This window comes from Micrasema longulum, unplaced genomic scaffold (assembly GCF_059751315.1).
Source record: "Micrasema longulum isolate JH-2025_06_02 unplaced genomic scaffold, ASM5975131v1 h1tg001538l, whole genome shotgun sequence".
Taxonomy (NCBI): domain Eukaryota; kingdom Metazoa; phylum Arthropoda; class Insecta; order Trichoptera; family Brachycentridae; genus Micrasema; species Micrasema longulum.
In genome coordinates, this window is record NW_028278721.1 from 487,597 (window position 1) to 509,739 (window position 22,143).

At 34.1% G+C, this 22,143-nt stretch overlaps 1 protein-coding gene across 4 annotated transcripts in view; it reads left to right on the forward strand.

The window, feature by feature from the left end:
* MICAL-like (protein) overlaps positions 1–19,027 on the forward strand; it is a 197,961-nt gene extending 178,934 nt beyond the window's left edge. For 2 of the 4 annotated variants that reach the window (XM_088236354.1, XM_088236353.1), the window contains exons 5-12: positions 5,189–7,285; positions 8,262–8,512; positions 9,247–9,363; positions 11,448–11,691; positions 12,635–12,968; positions 14,997–15,312; positions 15,810–16,048; positions 17,132–19,027. In XM_088236354.1, the coding sequence (XP_088092480.1) occupies positions 5,189–7,285; positions 8,262–8,512; positions 9,247–9,363; positions 11,448–11,691; positions 12,635–12,968; positions 14,997–15,312; positions 15,810–16,048; positions 17,132–17,319 (3,786 nt within the window). In that variant the 3' untranslated portion in view covers positions 17,320–19,027. Of the gene's footprint in view, positions 1–4,612; positions 4,667–5,188; positions 7,286–8,261; positions 8,513–9,246; positions 9,364–11,447; positions 11,692–12,634; positions 12,969–14,996; positions 15,313–15,809; positions 16,049–17,131 lie in introns of those variants that run through there. The other 2 variants (XM_088236357.1, XM_088236356.1) reach the window with 2 other exon arrangements.
* Positions 19,028–22,143: the final 3,116 nt, after the last annotated feature.

Sequence of the window (22,143 nt, forward strand, 5' to 3'; positions counted from 1 at the left end):
CCGTGTGCTATTGAAAACGCTAGAACACGAGTGTAAATACGGCGCTAGGTGGATTGTTTAGTACGATATTCACGTTTCTTTGCTTGTCTTTCATTTTTATGTGCGTGTGGATATCTATATTAATGTTCAATGAATGACTGAATGCATCTTCCTTAGCCGTTTTGTGACATACTGTCTAATTGCCACTAGTCGAGCGCACGTTCGAGGCAGTTTTAATCTTCATTGAAGTCGGGTATAGAAAGAACATTTCATCTGACATGCTTTTTAACGCCCACGCATTAAAGTGAATGCCTTCGAAAGCACGACATCAAATATACATAAACAGTGATGGTTGTCTATTTTTTTTCACACATCCGATTGTCTCGCTTTCGTCATCTTACTAACCCATAATTACATTCCTAATTCCTACTGAGGCTTACTTTGCTCGCTAATTTTCTAATCTCATTTGATCGCATGTTTACTATCGCATCATCGTTTTGGTTTCTTTGTATCGGTAATTTTATATGCAGCAATTACATTTTCATGTCTTGTTTACTTTTTCTTACTTCACAGTGTGGGTTTAAATTGTACAACGTGGTTTTATGGCAGTGCCGCTGCCCGTTTTTAGTTTTTAGTGCACCTTTTATGTTTCACAACTGTCATTGTGTAAATAACAATCAAACTTTTTACTCATTTATTTCACATTTTCTGGTGTTACTCGAAAAATAAATAACGAAATTAGAGATATTTCAATAGTCAAAATATTTATAATAGCTCACATCACTCCACACTAGACGCCGTTCACGATCTCGCGTGCATTGATTAACCTTACAAACAGTTACGTCATTATAATTCTGTTTTTCGTGACTTCGGATTGTAATTTTCTCATCAATTCCCAACTATTTTGAGTTGGTATAAATACACCCAATGGAGTTCGTTCTACTTTGTACTTCGTCGAGTAACATTTCTTGAAATAATTATTTCAAGTTGTTTTGATGAAAACCGACTCTACGCATCCTCGGCGTCTGCCTCACTTAGTATAATAAATGATTTCGAAATATGTTTTCCATGTGGGCTTTACCGTGAATTTCGGTAACATAATTTGCTTGCTCTTAATTAATCTTAAAATTAATTTCTCGTTAGCTGGTTTGGTTACGAGTATGAATCCGTTTTTGGACTTAATATTATAATATTTGTATTTCTTACTTTTCAAATGTTAACGCTAGCTCTTATCCGTAATCTCATTTCTTAACTACTGCTAATATCTTTCTGTTCACGATTTAGCTCCTGATCAGATATTCCTTTCAGTGCACCTTCCGCGCACCAGCGCCAGCGGCAGGATACACCGCATCGTCTCCGCTAATCTTGTCCACGCCAGTTCCCTGACAGTATAACTTCAAATGATTGGCCTTATTGGGCCTACGATCTCGTGTTTATCTAGAATGCACGAGGTCAAATCATTTTACCCGAGTACTGTTTTCCGCAAGTACTGGGAGCGATAACTCTGCGCATTTCTACTCGGTCTCGATTCTTCGGAATTCGTTATTTGTAAAGTGTCTTCTGTAACGGACTGTAATATATTATTAAATGTTTAAACTATGCCGAACACGTTCTTTAGACAAAGCTACTAGGAAACACTATTGACTTTGAATACTGATTGAATTCAAAATACGTTAAATAATTAAAAAGCCCAAATGTTTGTTTCATTTTATTACTTGATACCTTTTATGTAGACTGCGTCGACTCGTATTATGATAAAAACTACCCACATTGTACCCAGTATCTATTTCACATTCTGGTAATGCCGAAAGTTTATCAAAAAATATATACAGGTAAACGTCGTTTTACGCCGGGGTTCTGTTCCGAGAGACACCGGCGTAAAATGAACACAAATATAATGGAAGATATAAGGTTAGGTTCCGTGTCCAAATTCTAAGAACAATCTAACATGTTTATTTAATAACTTTCCTATGTATAGTATATTCAAAATAAATTATAAATGTATTTAATAAATAAAGTTTAAATTCGTTTAAAAAATAAATAATAATCTCTTGGTTGAAATAATGTTTTTGTTTTAAATAAATACTAACTCACCAGTTCGTCGGTACTAAATTAAATTCCAAGACTTTTTTGAAAAAAAGCATCCAATTTCATTTGCTTTGATTGTTGCTTCCTTTCTTGCAGAATCATAGCATAAACTACAAATATTTGAATATTCTTTTAATTTTGATAATAATTCTAATTCTTAAAAACTAAACGAAAACTATCTCGGAAACAATTTCACACACACAATAGGCTGCTCGCGTACCCGGTAATATAATAAAACAACGTGTAAAAGTGTGTCTGCTATTAGAATCGTGGCGCCTACTGTCGTCTGGTGTCGGCCGAACCGGGGAATCCCACGCCGGTACCAACCGGCGTAATTGTAAATCGGCGTAAATCGAACCGGCGCAAAACGACGTTTACCTGTATATATCAAATTGAATTATAAAACAATGGTTGCTAGAATACAAACTTACCACATGTGTACGTTTTTTACGACTTATAAATGTATTCTTCGACGCTTTAACGACACCTAAGTTCTATGAATTTTACTTATCAAAATCTAAAATTCACTTCATACATAATTTATAAACAAATGAAATTCATGTAATCCTCGAACGTGTCTATAAAACGATATATTTGTATGCACGTGGTATGATGTAATATATTATGAAATATTATATTCCTTTTAAATCATTAATTACGCTGTTCGTTGATTCCATCACCGTTTGCATAGACGTGCTCGTATACTCGGTACTCCGATTAATTATATAGATTTTGTTACGTAGAGTTCTGAGGTAAGCGTGCGAATAGTTCAAAGCGGAAATAAACATTTTCTGCTGTGCATTATTCGTTTATTTCTTCAATTTCGCCATTCGCATTTTTTCGGCTTCGGAAAACAGGCCTAGCGAACGGGTGTTACTAATGCTGAGGTAACATCAGCGCTAGATGTCTATGATCAGTTTTCTCGGTTCCTCGACACGCCATCTGAACGCACCGACCATGAGTATGGGTATTGTGCGGCACATATATGGGGCCACCCGACTGCGACTGTTGGATATAAAATTCCGAAACACTATTCACGATTGCACGCCATCCCGATAGAAGATTGTCGGGGCTAGCAAAAAATAACGTCGGCAGTAACAAAATCATCATATTTTGTATTTTGTAAATATATATATAGTTATATAGTTGGATAATTTATATAGCGCCATTTTTGTGAAAATCACCTCAAGGGCGCTGTACAATTAATAAATATCCCAGTACGTCTTGCAGCTACAGAGCGCATGGACGGTTGGGATTCTAGTTCCTCGTTTTCAATTAAGATCAATAAAAAAATATAACAGATAGGAGCTAGATTACAGGACGTCTTGCAGCTACAGAGCGCATAGACAGTTAGAAATTTAGCCCCCATTTACACATTTTAAAAATTAACAAATAAATTTAGTGTATTAATGATACTAAAAAAAATTAAAAATAATATGAATAATATGAATAATAAAAAGGAGTAAGATTACAACACGTCTTGCAGCTACTAAGCGCATAGACGATTGGAATTCTAGACCCCATTTATAAAATTTAGGTATTTTTAAGTTGGTATATGAAAGCTAGATAACCAATCATCGTGCAGCTTCAAAGCGCGTGGACGAGTGGAATTCTAGCAAAGTTAGAATGATATCAATAAATTTATAAAAAAATAGAGCATAGTAGTAAGTTTGTTAAGTGTTCATGCCAAGAACTAAGCAATAAAAAACTAAATAAATAAAGCACTGTATCAACTCCATGGTTAACAAAGGGAGATAGATGTCCGAAGAGAATCTTTTGTAGACAGTAGGTAGATATCGTCACCATGTGGTCCACTAGGCTGCTGGAGAATTTCTGGAAACGCACGTGTGTAGACTGGGGAATAATGCCTATTGTTCCAACGACTTGGTGTCCATTTTGGTCTCTGTCAATCGATATTCTTTTCGACGAATTTTACATTTGCGTTTCTGGTTTCCGGAAAGTTCGCGTTATCCACCGTGTCACGAAGGCGGTTCGTGCATTATTGCTCGCAAACCGCTCTTAAATGTCAGTTACCTGTTATGTAACATTTAAAATTGGAGAGTCAAGATCATTATCGTCTCGCGAAACGTCGGTGCGTCGATTGCGACCCTGCTCGCGATCGTCATCGACATTTATGTGGCCTACTTTGGCGAGTATTTTGCATACTTCGTGACTCCATCCGCGAGATGAATCCGACCGGGGATTTAGCGGCCGCGGCCGGCAGAAATACGATTCTTTAGTTCCGAGGAAACTGTTGAGACTGAACGCTGCACGTCATTAGAAATCCGTTCGACAGTATACTCTTGTTATATATGTATTATAGCAGTCTCATTATTATGTTTACCTTCCGTACTGTTGTATCTCTCTTCTTGGCCTTGGATTGACTGTTGATTATAATTTCCTCGCTATCATTCCGGTGCACATCGCCACCAGCGCATGAGGTCTGACTGATTTATTTACAATATTCTCAGCTGTTAGCCAAATTTCACTGCCATATCACCAAACCCACACTGTGTATCATTTGTTTTCTTTTTGTTCGCTCCAGGAGGAAAGCTTGGACATAATGGGCCAGTATAAACCAGAAATTTTCTGCTAAAAGGTAATTTATTTATGTGCTTACTGTATTATTACTGTTAATATAATCACCGGTATATTCGTAATCACCCATATTTCATGTTTTAGTTTGTTTTGCTTTCGCTTTCTGTTTATTTTACTGTTTATTTTTGCAAATTGTTATCTTATTTTATTGTATTATTAAACTGTTAAAATTTAATTATTTTCCGATAATTATTGTAAGTTCTTTCCCAAATTCCGAAACTCACGAGTGAAACGTATATTTAGTAAATGTTTGTATAAAGAAATGTGTTTATTAATTTTTCGATAAATCGTACCTACTCAGTATAGAATTTTGCCCATGCATAGATTATGTCCTATTATGCATATTGTTAAGTATCCTTCAAGTTCTTTGTCCTTGTTTCTGTATTGTAAAGTGTGAGAGATTTAAAAATATTATGTATCTTTTTTGTTAAGTTTTATGATATTCACGTACGTAATTTTATAATTTGAGTAACAAATCAAATGTAAATGATTCTTTCTAATGCCCGTTTTGTGTTGTGACCAGATGTTAGCGAAACTGGGGAGGCGCGAGCCCTGCGTGTCCTGTGGGGAGCCAGTGTTCCTGGCCGAACGGCTAGTGGTGGACACCCGGCTCTACCACAGGACTTGCTTCAGGTGCGCCCGCTGCGGTGCTCAGCTCAGCCTCGCCTCCTGCTACCAGACGGAGACGGACGGACAATACTGCTGCGAAATCTGCCCTGACGAAGAATCTGACTCTCAGGACTGCGATATTAACTCTATCGAAACGGGATACACTAGCATTTCAAAAACCGAAGATCATAAATCTGACTCGAAGGATTCGGGTCAAAATGCGTACAATAGAATGTTGAGCGACGAAGAAAAAGTGCGAAATGTTCAACAATTCAAAGATGCTTTGGATGCTGAAAACTCTGCCTTTAACCGAAGCCTAAGAGGATCTTCCATAAAATCTTCATCTTCGTCATCCAAAGCTTTATCCGGATTTTTAAGTAGTCAGTTTGACGATGAAGCACCAGCACTACCCACTAGTTTACCGCCGGTTGTTCCAGCAGAAAGCATATTTGATTCTTCACTAAAAGTTACTCAACCTCCTGTTTCGATAGACCTTTATACGTCTTCTCCTGTCAAAGCACCGGATAGGATTCTTGAGAGTCCGAGTGTACAAAATAAATACTCAAGCTTCGTTAGTGAAACGTGTCCGTCCCCTTCTTTGCACGAAGCTACAGACAATGTGAAATTTAAACATTTAAACTCTGAGAAAAAAAGTGATGTTAGTGTTGACAAAAAAGTATGCGAAATGTCTCCGTCCCTAAATAAATTATTCAATATTTCTGGTGTAATATCCCCCGATATTAAAGTGTTAAATAACCGAGTTGATCATATTTCAAATAATGTAGAAAACGACAAAAAAATACATCCAAATAGTACAGAAAATGAGTTACAAAGTGTAAATATAGATAAAGTTCATGTTAACCAGCCTACAACTGCCAGTGATATAAAGGAGAATAAAAGCAATTTGGACAACACTCGAGATTATTTTTATGTCAAAGCTGAACCGAACGATGTAATTGCCAAAGAAAATCAGAGGAATGTAAAATCTAATGCATTCGATGATAAAAATAATGATGATGACGAAATGTCACAGGGCACATCGGGCCCATCACTGGTCAGAATGAGGATGAAGCTATTTGAGACGGTGAGCCCAGAAAAAAATAGGCTTTCTGACATTACAGTCAGTCCAATTGGCTCACGGAAGAGTATTGTTGATCAGGAAAAATTAGTATTAACTACAGATAAGATTAGTGTAATCGATAGCGTAAATACCTTTAGTAGTAATAGTATTAATCAAGGCTCAACAACTGTAGATGTTACTACTGATAACGAAGATACAGCAGCCCTAAACTATACAGAGTTTTTACCGAATATCAATACAGAAGAAGAATCTCGAAAATTAGGTTTAGAAAATATTTCTGGAACAAATGTGCCTTGTGTCGATAGTTTTATTTTGAATGATAGCACAATAACAAGTGACATCGATACAAATAACTCTGATAGTATAGAAAACATAGATTCGGGAGTTGTATTTTCTGAATCAAATGTAGAAACAAATGAAAGTGTATCAAAAGAAGAAAACATTATTGTTAGTATAGCGAATGAGTATATAGACTCCCCCAATTTACCAGAAAGTGCTACAAATATAAATAAAGAGGACGTTGTAAGTGATATGGATAATAAAGAAGTAATAACTGAAGAAAATGCCTTCGATGTATCGAGCAATTCAACAGAATATCATTTAGATACTAATGTTAAAGTTAATAATGATATTCATAACGAAGAAAAAGATGTTGAGGATGAAAACGAAGATAAAGGAAAAGAAATTATGAATGATAAAGAAGATATAGACGTAGAACAGAAAGAATGTATAAGTTTGACAGATGAAAAATCAACTGATGATATAAAAAACACAAATTCAGAAACTGTGATTATTGATATTTTGGATTCTCCTAAAGATATAACCAAAATGGAAACATCACTTCCTTTGGAGGAACCGAAAAAATCTAATGATGATGAGTATCCGGAAGATTTAAATCCTTTCGGCAGTGATGAAGATGAAGTTGAACAGGTAAATATTCAACCATTATTTAATATTTCTGAATTGTTGATAAAAATAGACATAGGATGTGTTGTTTAGACTTTTATGAGTGCTATTTTAATAAGTAACATTAAATTAATCTGACAGTAAATAATATTATTATAGTAAAAAGGGGAAAATAATATTTTCTGTGAAGGGTGACATTATTTATAAAAAGTAACTGGTTTGGGTTTATTGAATATTTTTTGTTTTTTGTCTGTAATTTTGTATTTAACAAGGAAATAAAATATTTAAAGGTACAAATATTCCTCAGGATGCCATGTTTCCTATTTTTTTTTTTTCAAACAAATTGAATAATTCTTTATTTACGGATGTTGAATGGTGAATGTTTCACAGTATGTAAAATAATTACTTAACACTTTCTCGTGTCTCTCATTTAGAAATGATGGCTATAGCTGTCTTTTCACTACCAATGTCTTTTGGACCAACCAAAAAGACAGTCCAAACGACAATGATAGTGAAAAGACAGTTATAGCCTATTATTTTTACTATAAATAATACACCAGCAGCTATTAAGCTGATGCGTGTATGTCAAGTGTAAATGGTTATTAAACATTATAAATTGATGTGTGCATCTAGGCGGTTTTTGAACACATTAACTGAACTAGCACCAATCACTTTCTCGGGAAGGCCATTCCATTTCTCCACAACTTGGTCTGTCAGGAAGTTCTTCCTGTGGTTGGATAAGAAGGAGGTAGTGTTTAGTTTCAATGAATGACCTCTGAAATGTCAGTTTTCATTCGTAGTGAACATTGATTTCAACTTAAATAGTCCATTCTTTATCTTAATTAGATTCCGATTCTTGTTTTAGTTGGTGTGTAGAAATCTAGTGATCTTTGATCATATATTTGGTGTGGTGATGGAAATAAACTAAGTTTAAAAATATGTGATATCTGTTCTAAAAAAGTTTTAATTTTAAATTATTTTTAACAAATTATCTTATCAGATGCCAGAAGTTCCCAAGAGAAAAATCACCCCAACAAACAGGCACTCTCTGAGCGGCAACATAGAGAGTACAATAGAAGTGATCGAGTCTCCCACGGAGAGAGTTAGCACCAACCCATTTGGAAGTTGCAGTGAAGACGAAGACGAACCAGCCAAAACAAATGTTCCCATCAAGAGAACAAGTGGAGAAAAGCCGCCCAGGCCTCCCCCTCCAGCCATTCTCTTAAATGCCAACAAGCAAAACTTGAACCAGTGAGTAGAAAATCAATTATTAAAAAAAAGTGTTTCTTTAAGTTCTTATTCTCATGATTATCATGCCTAAATATTTCAAATTTCAGATAATTTCCCATAATTATTTTTAAGATATCAAAAATAAAATTTCACTGGATTAAATTTTGCATTTATTTATTAATATACAAGAGTATAATTATATATTCGTAAACAAAAATTACCATGAACATGGCAATTATGAATCTTATGAAATTTAAAATATGAATTTATATTTGAAGCACTAACTTTGTGAACAATATTTTGAGTTTGTCCAAATTTTTGTAGACAAGGACTGGATTCAACTCCCTGGGGAGCTGTTTATATTAACATATTACAACAGAGATAACTTTGCGGTTATTCGTTATTATAAAATAACCATAAAAAAACTTTGTTTTTAACCACTACTTTTTTTTTTCTATCGATCAAGATATACTTACACATTATCAAGATATACTTAACTAGGTAATGAATTCTATCCTTTTTCATTTTTACAGTGATAACTAAATATTACATTATTGGTACATGCCATGGAGCTAATAAGTCGAGTGTTTTTGTCGTGTTGTTCTTTATAATAAAATAGGATAGAATTCATTAGTTAAGTACCTTGATAAAGAAGCTTGTGTAGCTTTAAAACCGGTAGGTAGGAAAAAAGTAGTTTAAAACAAAGTTGTTGTATATTTGTTTTCTTATAAAATCCATTTATTCTAATTTTTTAGATCACATACCAAGAAGCTTATACCGGCAATCAATTTGAATCCATTTGATTCAGATGATGATGAAGTTTCTGATGATGAAAAGAATTTGGACACACCGGTTCCTAAACCAAGGCATAGGTAAATATTTATTTATCTATGTACCATTAAACTTCATCCTATCATGACAGCAAAAATATTCCTTAATTGTGTCATGTTATGGAAATGCAATTTTGGGCTTTGCACTCATTTTTGTACAAATTTTTTATTATTTTATTTTTTTAGGTAATTCAAATAAGAAAGATCCATATTAAAAAAAAAAAAACCATTTGTATTCATAATTAATATTTTGCTGATTTATATAGCGTTATTTTTGTAAAAAATCACCTCAAAGGCGCTTTATATTATTTTTTTGTATTTAACTTGAACACATTTATTTTGTTTAGGTATTTATTTGTAGTTTATTTCCATAACTCTTATCTACGTAGTTCACAATGCATTAAATTTTAATTGAAAAATCACCTAAGAACTGAACCTCACTAGAGGCCTTTCAGGACGCTGCAGATTGAACAAACCACATTGCTCGAATGAACCTTTATGAAACTTCTAGATGTAACACAGTATACATATGTGAACGTGATGCTTTATATCATGAAAGAAGCCGCATCCTCGGGGGACCACTAGTTAAACCTGAGGATGTTAAAGAGCTCGCCCCCTATCTAATAGCCCGATACTCTATGGTTCTGGGCTTGGAGGGGGAGATTTAGCAAAATGAGAACTCTCGCCTTCCACACAGTAGCCAGGCTCTTTAGACCTGGGCTTGGAGGGCGAGAGCTGATTCGCGAGGATCCGTCACAATAGATCTTCACTGGTCGCAGTGGTATCAGGAGCTTTTCTTTCACTGACCTCCACTTCAAAGAATATGAACCTCTGTCATAATATCTGTACTATTATTTATTTATTCATATTTTTCGCTTACAAACTATAATTAATAATAAAAATAATGTGACCTCACTGGGGTTTCCCGTGCCGAGGACACTTAACAATTTAGTTTTTTGAAATTACATTTGAGAATAAACAAAAAAGACTAACTTAAAAAACAAACATAATTAACAAATATTCAGTCAGTTTTAAAAACAAGGTATTTATGTACATCTATATTATTTATGATACAAAACACACAATGAAAATAACAAAAACCTAACATAAGCTTTACAGTTGTGGAGCAGTTGATTCAGTATTGGTATGGGCCGATGAGACAATCCATTGTATGTAATGTGTTCAAGTAGTACATTCAAGTAAATTTATTGTTATTACATATAGCATTAAACATTCAAGTTTGTTAGTGAATATTCTTGATGTAAGTTCCCTATTGAACCCTTTTAAAATTTTGGAAGGAACTTGCAAAAATCATATGCTCCACATGCTTACTGAATTCGTAATAATGTAAACAAAAAATATACCTTATACCTGAAAATATATTCAATTGAAAATTAATACACCTAATGTGAGGCCCAAGTTGACCTAAATACTTTTTTTGCTTATTTCACATACTCACTGTGTTGGTTATTATGCCCTTTAGTAAAATTGTTGTCATAAAAATATTTTACCCAAGCGTTCCTATTGTTACATTGTTTCACATGAGAATGGATATCAGGGACAGTCGCTAATATTTAGTATTACAAGATAAATAAAATTACACAATGCTTTTTGCAAAATTATCTGTAAGTTATGATAACGTTACCATGCACAACTTCCTGTAATTACTTTTTAGGTTTTTGAGTAAAGTTGTATTATATCGTATTTAGCACAGGAAATACAATAATAGTGGGAAGAGTAAATGCAAATGTACGAACTGGGGATCGAATATATAATTATTTAACTGTTATACAACTGTTTGATTTCTCGGTTGTTTTGTCGGTGTCTTCTGATAGTTATTTTACTGATAATAATAACATCCACCTGCATTGTTAGCGTGCTTATGTGAATAATAACCGTCCCCACCTTTCCACTGATAAAAGGCGTATTGATTAATTTGTCATTGAAATTCACAGCCGATGGGTTGCGGTACCTATTGTTTATGAGCGGCAGAAACAATAATCATTGTTTTAGTAGTATGTTTGCATACAACGTGCATTCATCGTACAGTATCAATGTTTTACAATTGTGAAGTGTGTGTTTTTAATATTTATCACTATGCTAAAGTACAAGTTTAATCCCTCTAGAACGAGCGATTGTCAGGATCCGCAGCCAGTCCCTCGTTATTCTCTCGGCTCTGGAGGTCCGCCGTCTTTCCACGGATCTTCTTCTTCACTATCGAGCACCGTGTCTCGCAGGAAGAAAGCCCAGGCACCTAAACCTCCTTCCAACGCTGTTGATACTCCGATTCCTGCACCGAGAACTACAAATAAAGGAGATGATCTCGACACGTCTTTTGGATCTTTACTGTCCAGTCCGAATACAAGTTTGGTGAGTTGGAGTTACTCATTCATCTTATTTTTCATTAGTCTGTTAAATGTTATGTATATTGAGTACTTTTACTATTATATTTTACGTGTATTCTTTTCGAATAATTTTTATTGGTGCTTATCGCATAAAATGTTTAGTGGATATTAAAATTCATGATAATTGGAAGTCAAATTTGGTCATAAAAAGTAACATTGATTAGTGTAATTGTAGGTAACTTTGAACTTTAAGAGACAAACCAAACTAAAACTAAATCGGGTTGTGGTCCTGTGGCTAGTGTCTCGGACTCACGGACCAAAGGTCTGTGGTTCGAATCCCACTCTACCCCAACTTGATTCCATTTTCTAATAGTGAGTTATTTACAACTCGTTGAAAATGGCCCCCAAAATGAAATATTTGGGTAAATTATGAGAACGCAAATATTTTCTTTATTAAAAAAAAAAAAAAACCATCACCAATTATTACTCTGAGCTCACGACTCATTTTTAAATTTGACAAAATATTACTAATATTATTTCGTAAGTGATAATATTATTATTATTATGATTCTAACATTGAATAAGAACACCTGAATGAGCAGAATAAAAAAATGACAAATTCTTAAAAAGGGTCAACACATATCTCAAGAAAATTTTAACAACTTTCTAACTGTTCAACTTGTAGTTTTGCATTACCATCTCTTTAGCTTAATGGTGTCAAATCAAACAATGGAAGCAATACACCCCAAATCAGCAAGTTAAAGCTAATACTGGAAGAAATCATACAAAAAATGGACCTTTAGCTCTATTTGATTAAAACAGTAATACCAGATCCTCTGATTCTTGCATTTTAGAAGAATAATATTATAGATTTTATGTGCCTAGAGCATATATGTTCACCAAATTATTCAGAACCACATTAAATAAATTAGCAGTTTATTATACAATATTTTTTATACATCTTCTAGCTTCAAACATCTCCCCAACTTTCCCCGCGGAGTCGCAAGCGCCGGCCGGCCCCAGCTCCCCCCACTGCGAGCTCCACCTTCCTCGAGTCCCCGCCCACAGTTCTGCCAACCGTTGTCTCGGATGCCGCGCCTCATCGTCTCCAGACCCTGCAGGACGAGCTGGTGGCCTGCTCCCCCATCGTGTGCAGGTCGGAGGATACCAAGTCCATAACCAGCATCAACAGCAATTCCCGGAGAGTTATTTCTGCGGTCGACTTTGATGAGCCTGATCCAGAAATGACGAATTGGGACAGAAACAAGTTGGATGATGATGAAAAGGCGAATGATAACAAAGGTTTGACTTTTATTTATATTTAAGTTGTATTTTTAGATCCAGTGGTGGCTTTCCATTATGTCCATTGTGTCAATGACCCCCCAAAACTTGCCACCAATTAAAATATTTACTTAAATAGGTACATTATAAAGAAAACATTATAATGCAATAAGATTTAATAATATTTTTTAAAAATCATTCATTCAAATATATAAGGACCTATTTATCTTCATGTTATATAGAATACTATTTACTGTGCGCCATCAAATATTCATGTTATGTTGATGCGCGGATCATTTCTTTAACTGCCCCAAAGCTAATGTCTTATCTCTAGATTTCCTCATGAGAAAGAAAGAGATGAAACGTCCCGTGCGTACATGAACTTCGGAACATTTCGCCCCAAATTAGTTCAAACGCGAGCATTGTCCCGGTAGAGATAACAAAATGAAACAAGGAAATAATAGGGGAATTATTAATTAGGCGAATAAAAAGAATATATGGATGACTGTTAATGAGATACCGAGCGGCGTTAAATTATGTTTGCGAAAGATTTACTTCACTAGCGATAATTATGAATTACTAAAAATTCCTAAAATGAGCTACTAATAGTGAAAAAAAAGTCAATCTAAGCTATCAACTAAAATTCAAAGTGTCCGAATTAAATAATAAATTTGGCGAAAAAAAGTTACGTTAGGTTTTTTATTTTTTTTTTAATAGGAGATGCTTTATTATTTACCTTGCTTATAATAAACAAGGTTATTTTAGGTTAGAATAGTGGGAAACAGTTAATCTAAGCTAGCAACTAAAATTCCAAGTGTCTGAATTAAATAATAAATTTGGCGAAAAAAAGTTAGGTTAGGTGGTTCGCTCAAGAATCATTAAACTGATCATTCTGAATAACTCATAAATAAAATTCGTATTTTCAAGTCGCCGTTTCAATATTTGTTTGCACCCTCAGTCTTTCGCCCACTTAGTGTTTCAGTACGCCATAATCAGTATTTTTAACACCCTTAGTTTGAATTTATATTTGATCATTTAAATACTACCCATAATAATATAATATTGGCATTGGTCTAGACTGGAAGAGATACGATGATAAATGAATTCTTGCATATTTTACATACCTACACTTAAAAAGGACGAATTCTTCATGGAAAGGATTAACATAAGCTTATATTTTGTCGTCTTCTTTTACAAGATTGAAACGAGCTTTGTGAATTAAAATTATTATAATATTTTGTTTCTTGCACATGTCCAATTACCTGGTGTGTGTTAGGGTCCTGTTTTATATGCACTAAATTCATATTGACTCGTTAAATTTAAAACCTGTACATTTTCAGTAATTTCTTTGTTTTAAAAGTTAAATGTAATAGTAATTTTTATTTCTGGAATTACAATGACGACAGCTAAGAGTGAAAGATGATTTTCGACGCTAAAGTGAATTAAGACCTTTTTAAGAAACTCTATAAGCCAACACTATGTTGGGTGTTTTGTTGTATGAAAATTATTGTGAAATACACATGTACCTATTTAGTAAAAAAAATTACCCCCTCCCCATTTTTGACCCCTTCAGCCGCCACTGCTCAGATCCATACGAAAGTTGTAATTTTGCACCAAACATATACTTTATGAAAGCGTCAAACACTTTACGAGGCAGACTTGTCTCTATTTGATTTCCTTATTCAGGATTTTTACCTGGAAGCAGCTCTGCCCTCCGTATGAAGAGTGCGGTATCTCAATTAGACATGTTTCTGATAAAAACGCAGTAAAAGAAAATAATGTTGTTTCTGTTGTAGTTTTAATACTATGCATGTCATCATTATGTACCATGTATCAAAAGAAATGAAAAAACTGAGAGATTAATTTACTTTTCATATTAATTTTAAACTGAAAACCTAGTTACTGCAATTATGCTTCCTGGATTTCACAGTTCCTGAAGGAATATTAATACAAGACTAAAATAAAGTTTTTTTTTTTAACATCCAATGTCCAGTTGCACTGAATTCTTCATTGTGTTGTTAACGCTTTCCTAAATGCATTTGTTTTCAGGCTACTCATTGTTGGAGAACAAGAGCACTTCGGGCGTGTGGAAGCGGCGCAAGGGGCCCGCGCCCGCCGTGCCCATACTGACGCGGCGCGTGGCGGCGGCCCCCATGTCGAGCGCCGCCCTGCGCCGGGAGCTGGCCCTCCTGGAGCAGCAGCAGCGCGGCCTGGAGCGCCAGGGCGTGCGGCTGGAGGGACTCATACGCGCGCGGGACCAGGCGCCGCCGGGGGACGCGGAGACGGACGCGCTGCTGCTGCAGCTGTTCGAGCTGGTCAACGAGAAGAACGAGCTCTTCAGGCGCCAGGCGGAACTCATGTACATGTAAGTAACCCAGCAAAAGCCCTCAGACAAATTCATTCCGGTAAATCCTTAATTATTTAATTTTTAAAATTTTTTTTTGCACCACAACAGGCCAGGAGGCCTAATTACAGTGGTGAATTACATCACAGAGCACCCAGGCTTGAGAAAAATCACATTTTAATTTTTGTGTTCTCACCGGGAATCGAACCCGGAACCTTCCGTGCGTGAATCAAGCGTCTTGACCACTACACCACGGAGGCCGCCTTGTTGTGTTGTATTTTTCCTTAATATAATAATAATATAACGTACTTACTTTGTTTAAAATCACTAAAATAAACTTAATCACTTAGATAACTTAAAAATTAATTAACTTAAAAACTTTATTGTGATACTCTTTCTTGAAAAAAATCAATGAAATCAGTTCAGTTTTGGGGTGCGGAATAGACATGCATTTATACCTTATTTTTTTATAATAAATTAATTTCTCTAATTCTATTGATGTTTTTTCTACCTGACAGCCGGCGACAGCAGCGCCTGGAGGAGGAGCACGCGGACCTCGAGCACCAGCTGCGTAGCCTCATGGCGCGGCCCGAGGCCAACAAGACGGACGCGGACAAGGCCCGCGAGGAGCAGCTGCTGCAACGCCTGCTGCACGTGGTGGAGCGCCGCGACGCCGTTGTGGCCGCACTTGAGGCTGACCGCCTGCGGGAGAGAACCGAGGACGAGGCCGTCGGGGAGAGGATGGCCGCGCACAGAGGTAACGCACCGACTAAACCCAGAGGAAAATGCTGGGCAACATTCAAATCCCTTCATGAAATGGGTCCAAGATACCTTCGGATCTCTGTATTAGGGAAAATACATGTCAAAATAGGCCCAAAAATTTTTTATTTCATTTTTGCTAATAATATTTCATTGATCCCAAACCTTAAAAAATTTCCTTCTTTTTAAAAACATGCACAATCCTGGATTCGAACTAAAGATATGAACTCTTTTTTTCTATAGTATATTCTGTTTATATGTTTTATTTATATTTTTTATTTCCTTTTTTAATTACTATAAAAATATTAAAAATACCTTAGAATCTTTTACAGAATATTTTATTTTCTCTTTATGTTAAAAAAAAAATTAAAAACTGTCTATTTATTATAGGAGCAAAAATTTATAAACATTTCTTGTATACCCACGAACAGGCCATGCCTTTGTGAGATTTTTTTGTTTACTATTTTTACTGTTAATATGTATTTCATTTCTTTGTAATTATCCTTTACTTTTTTTAATTCTGTTTTACCTCTTATGTATACTGTTAAAAAAATAAAAAAATTGAATAAATAATAATAATAAAGAAAATTTACTCTTAGGTCAGCATTTTGATTCAGGCAGAAGAAAACTTGCCAAATTCTGACACTGCCGAAACACTAGGTTAAGGGTTGTGATTTGTCCTACCGGCCTCTTATATTTAATTGAAATAAATGATACCTAATTTTACAAAATCGTCGATTTTGATGGCCTTTCAAATACTGGTACATAGTGTTTTTCTCGATAGTAAAAACACTATCATAAAGTATTAAAGCGTGAGTTTTACAAAATTACCAATTATATAACCTTCTATTCCATTTCTTTGATATTATACAGATGTAATGCAAAATGACAATAAAAATGATAGAATGCAATTCGGCGATTCATTAAATTGATCTAATTATGTAGTCATTTTTACCAGTAAAGGTAACATAGTGTTTATCATTACTTGAAAACTAAAAAGAATCTATGTATGTATGTACATGTTACAATACATTATGGGAAAGATGATGTCAAATAAAATTAGGTTATTTTTCATTTTCAGCAAAACTAGATGAAAACTCCTCCATATCATCGGCAGAATTGTTGAATAATTCAGCCAAGAAAGAAAAGAAGAAAGAAAAAAAGAAATGGATGAAACGAGACAAGCAGAAGAAGGGAGAAGAAACCAATATAAATGAAGAAGATCAAAACGTATTTAAAAAAGAAAAGAAAGCGAAAAAATGGTTCTAGCGCATGCACTATAAAAATGTTTGTACTTAATGATAGAAATTTTTACTCACTTTGACATTTGATATTTTAAAATTATTATTTTTTTGTTTGCAATACATATAATTGATTTCAATAGAGAGACAATTTATTTAATTAAAAAAATATATACATATGTACAAATCTGTAAAAATGCATTCTTACGTTGGACATAATCTAACTGTTAATCGGCCTAATAAAATAATACATTTCAATAAAACTATAATGTGTCCGCATTTATAATTGGTTATGTGTCCGCATAATGTTTTTATTTGAATCTGCAATTCTCCCTTTTAAATGCTTTCTAGTGCCATTGTTTTGCTTTTAAATTTCACTATATGCGATATTAGAGACTGATATTTATCTTTGTTAAGAGTAATCAAATAACTATAGTAAATATTTTCTCTACTTACACACGTGTATTGAATGTAACGTGTTGACAAAAAAAAATATTTTACGAAGATAATAACTTTATTTCCACATAAGATACGAATTTAAAAAATACTGTGTAAGCTTCTACTCTATTTGACAGGTTAGTGCTTTTTAAAAATACAAACAAACAAACTTTCTCTAGCAAACATCTTCAGTTTGGTTGTACATATTTAAAAAATTTATAACCTATATCAGATTTGTAAATTATTATTTTAATACACTGGAATTCGAACAAGAAGAATAATAATAAAATGACAATTTCAATGTACCACCTTTAATCACATACTGTTTAAATTTGTAAAAAATGTATGAAACACCATTTAAATTTGTAAACAGGATGATTTAGGAGTTTATTGTAAATGTTTACATTACAAGCCTTAGTAGATTTAATACAATACAAATGTAGTTTGCAAAATGGTTAAAATGTCAATTACACTAGGTATATGTACATTTTATGAGGTCAATTATAAACAATTGGATAACATTTGATGGTGCTAAATTTGTACCGTATATCATACCCATATCGCACAACTTATCAAAACCACAATTTAATTTGTGATGTAATAATAATAAGCCTTATTAAATGCCATAAAGATTTAATCTAATGTTGCATTTCGAATATACAGGTGCACTCAAATGCCTTTATACATAGATGATATTAAAATTAATGTTTTCTTCTTTTGAAATTTATTTTAGAATTTATATAAAAATACAATTTGTACCCAATAAAAAGTATGTACATATATAATCTTTATTTTTTAGCATACCAAAATATCACTCAAGCTCTTTATTAGAATACTTAACATAGGTATAGATGTAAATTGTAAAAACTCTTTAGGTAATTATAATTTTTCATACATAAAATATAATTTGATGCACACATGATATAAACATGATTTAAATTTATTACTTTTTTTCTCTTCAGTAAAATGTTTTTTTCCAGTTTTCTTGTAACACAACAATTTTCATATCGAGTTTTAGTTTTATCGTAATCGTACTCCTTAGTATAACTGTGTATGAGAACACGAGTTGTAATTTTATTTTGTGTAATAAAATTGATCTCGGAGAATTGTTTTGTCATTATGAGTTATGTAGATTAAGTTCAAAGTAAAAAAGAAATACCGAGGCACAATGGCATTGACCTAATGTATGTATTTACCATAGTGGGTTTCTTTTTTCTGGCTGACTAAGTTAATAAGATGTAATGTATGACTTTTTTATTGAGATGTATTATTTCATACAATAAATGATCTGCTAAGTATTGTTGTATTATTTATTTTTCATACCGAAATCATACAGAGTCTGGAATGTTTTGTAATTTTTAATACTATATTGACTTTTTCGCTATTGGTGCCTACAGATATAATGGACGTTTGACGATCATCAAGCTGCGACAAATGTCAATCATAAAATTTCACGAGTGGCTATCAAATACGCTTGATTTTTAACAATTCTCTAATATAATCAATTGTTGTCTTCAGCAAATCTTTTAAGACTTTCTGATAGAAGAATCCTAACTGACCTAATATTACTTTTTAAGGTGATCAATTCATTAATTGACTGTATAGATTTGCTGGAGTTGGTGTGTTTCCGTGTACCTGGTCGACATACCCGCCACAGATCTCCTTTTTGTTCTGCAAGTTCTAGAATCAACTATCACATGCACTCGCCTATCCCTAGGCTCCATAGATATGGCAATCAGTATGAGGACAAGGCTGATATATTTGGTTCTGGACTTGATAGTTATAGAACGAATCCGATTTCTTTTTTTCTCTCTCAATATTATTCTTAAACTTTTCTTTATATTTAAAAATGTTTTTCCTTTTTTTGTTTTTTCATATTTTTGTATTTATTTCGTTAATATTTTTGGTTGCTTATGTGTATTTACCTACTTGTTACTATTGTTATAGTCATGCAATTTTTTGTTATGTTTTTATAAATGCTTTTTTTTTTTCATATTTATGTTCAATATATGTTAAAGGCAATTTATGCCGTTTATGTCAAATAAATAAATATCACCGAAAAATATCGATCTGCTACCAGATATACTCGATGATGGAAGGATGCCTTTGATGAACTTCGATAAGGCTTACAACCCATCAAGTGCTGCTCCCATGGGGAAGAACATGTAAGAATCCAGAATTATGACATGGATTGTAAGAGGATGCATGGGTGAAAAAATGAGCAAATCGTGTGATGTGAAATGTCATATTATATGTGTAACCATGAAAGCATCTACCCCTTTCCCGAAACTGAACTGAACATAAAGGCTTGTGTCTTTCTTCGGTTTCGCATATCACTATAATTTTTTAATAAACTAATCAAGCGAAAATTTAATATTTCTTTACAATGAAACCGCGAAAATAACAAAACAAAGAAACGTTAAAAGCTTTCATTGTACCCCTCACTGCAGTATTGTCAATTTGTGATCAATCAAATACACTTGGTCACCACAATCACCTTTTTCTAATTTCCCAGTATGACAGTGAAGGAATACAGTGTAAGTTCCAAATTGAGACCGCGGCCGCACGCTCCAGATCCGCCTCAGAAAGAAGAAGAACGTAAGAAATACGTGTAACAGATAGTTGGTAAAAGAGAAGCAGTTTAATGGAACGCGGTGATGCTCTGGTTCTCTGATCTAAAGTTTCAGTTACAGACAGAGCATGCCAGGGTGTTGTCGCATTTCTGTCACCACAGTTGCACTACTAATTTAAAAAATTCACAAAAATTACAATTCTGGGTGAATTAAATTCCATTTTAAGCATGCCGTAGTTATTTGAGAAATTAAGTGCAAGGAGTGGGCGCAGCTGACGGGTTTGCTGCTCCCGCTCCTTCCTTGCACTTGATTTCTCTAACAATATGGTATCAACAGAAATAAAATAAAATTTGCTGGATTGAAATCGCAGACATAAGAGTTGTAAAATAAAATTAATATCACCAGATTGTTTTTACTCGTAAAGGGGTCACGTTTTCGAAAAAGCTGAAAAACACTGCACTAGATGATCAATCTTTTATTTCAGAAAGCCCATTCCTAAAAAATGTATATTGAAAGCATTCACCACATACCAGAATCCATTTTGAAGTCTAAAAAATGTATTTCTTCGGATTCACTCATACAAGCAAGCAATTGTTTTTATTATTACAAATTGATTATATTTTTTCCTCTACTAACCAAATACAGTAAGGAAAACTGCAAACAAGTATGCATTTACATTTACAACTTTCAATGTCCCTTTCACCGTTGCTCTAAAACTCCCCTCATCATCTACATGATTAGGGATAAGAGGAAGTATAAATAAAACAACTTCAAACCCTTTATGTCGACAGTGATAGGAAATGTTAGCATCTACTCTCTTGAGCACCAGAACGCCCCCAGGTAACCCTCAAGGCCGAATCGAGGGTGTTAGTCTTTCTTCCTCTTGGAACTGTAAAGTTGTGTAAAAGTAATTCACCACATCACCCTTTTTTAGTAATTTCACCGCTGTTGACTCCATCACTTCAAGATCTGCTGGAAATTCACCAGCGAAAACCAGTAGGGCGGCAGTGAATACAATTCAGAGTTAACAGAGGTAGCCTTTGCCCACTCAAAGGGGTTCTTTGCTCATGCCCCGAAGAGACTCGGTGCACCCACACTGCTGCAGCGTATGTCAGCTGCGCTACATAGGTCCCTCTATAGAGCGTCGTAGATTCCGCCACCCCTAACACCCTGATTTGCTCTGCTTATCCGTCTCTCTTGAGAGGGAGTAGGCTTTCGTGGAAATCGATTTTGCGTGCGCCAGAAATGAACCTGTCGTAAAAATGTAAAGGAAAAATAATAAATAGGCATCAAAGTGATTAATAATAATGTATTGTTTAATGAGCATTTATTAGAGTAATGAATGTAGTACATCTCCTAAGTTTGAATATCACAAATCTGTCACCAAAATGGTGCTATAAAAATGGTCTCAAACGTAAAATCTGGGATAGTAATAGCAGCTAGCAAATAGCAGTAAATAACGGAATTTGTGGCATAGTAGTATTTTACAGTAACATAAAAAGCAGTGGATTTAAAAAGAAAATAAGGGAAAAAATATGCGTTTGTGCATTTTCTGCAAAATCCCCAGATATTTTGGAAAAGCGTGAACAAAAATCTTGTATGAGGCATATATTTATGTTATAATAATAAAAATACTTTATAGTTTTATTCCAATTTTATTTATAATTGTTTTTATAATTTTTTTACCAGTGACCGGGTTTCATCGTGACCGGCCGGGTCACTGGTAAAAAAATTATAAATATAAGTGGAATAAAACTATAAAGTATTTTTATTATTATAATTAAAATGCAGTTCCACCAAGAAATTTCAGTAGAAAAACTCGATGTATTTATGTATTAATT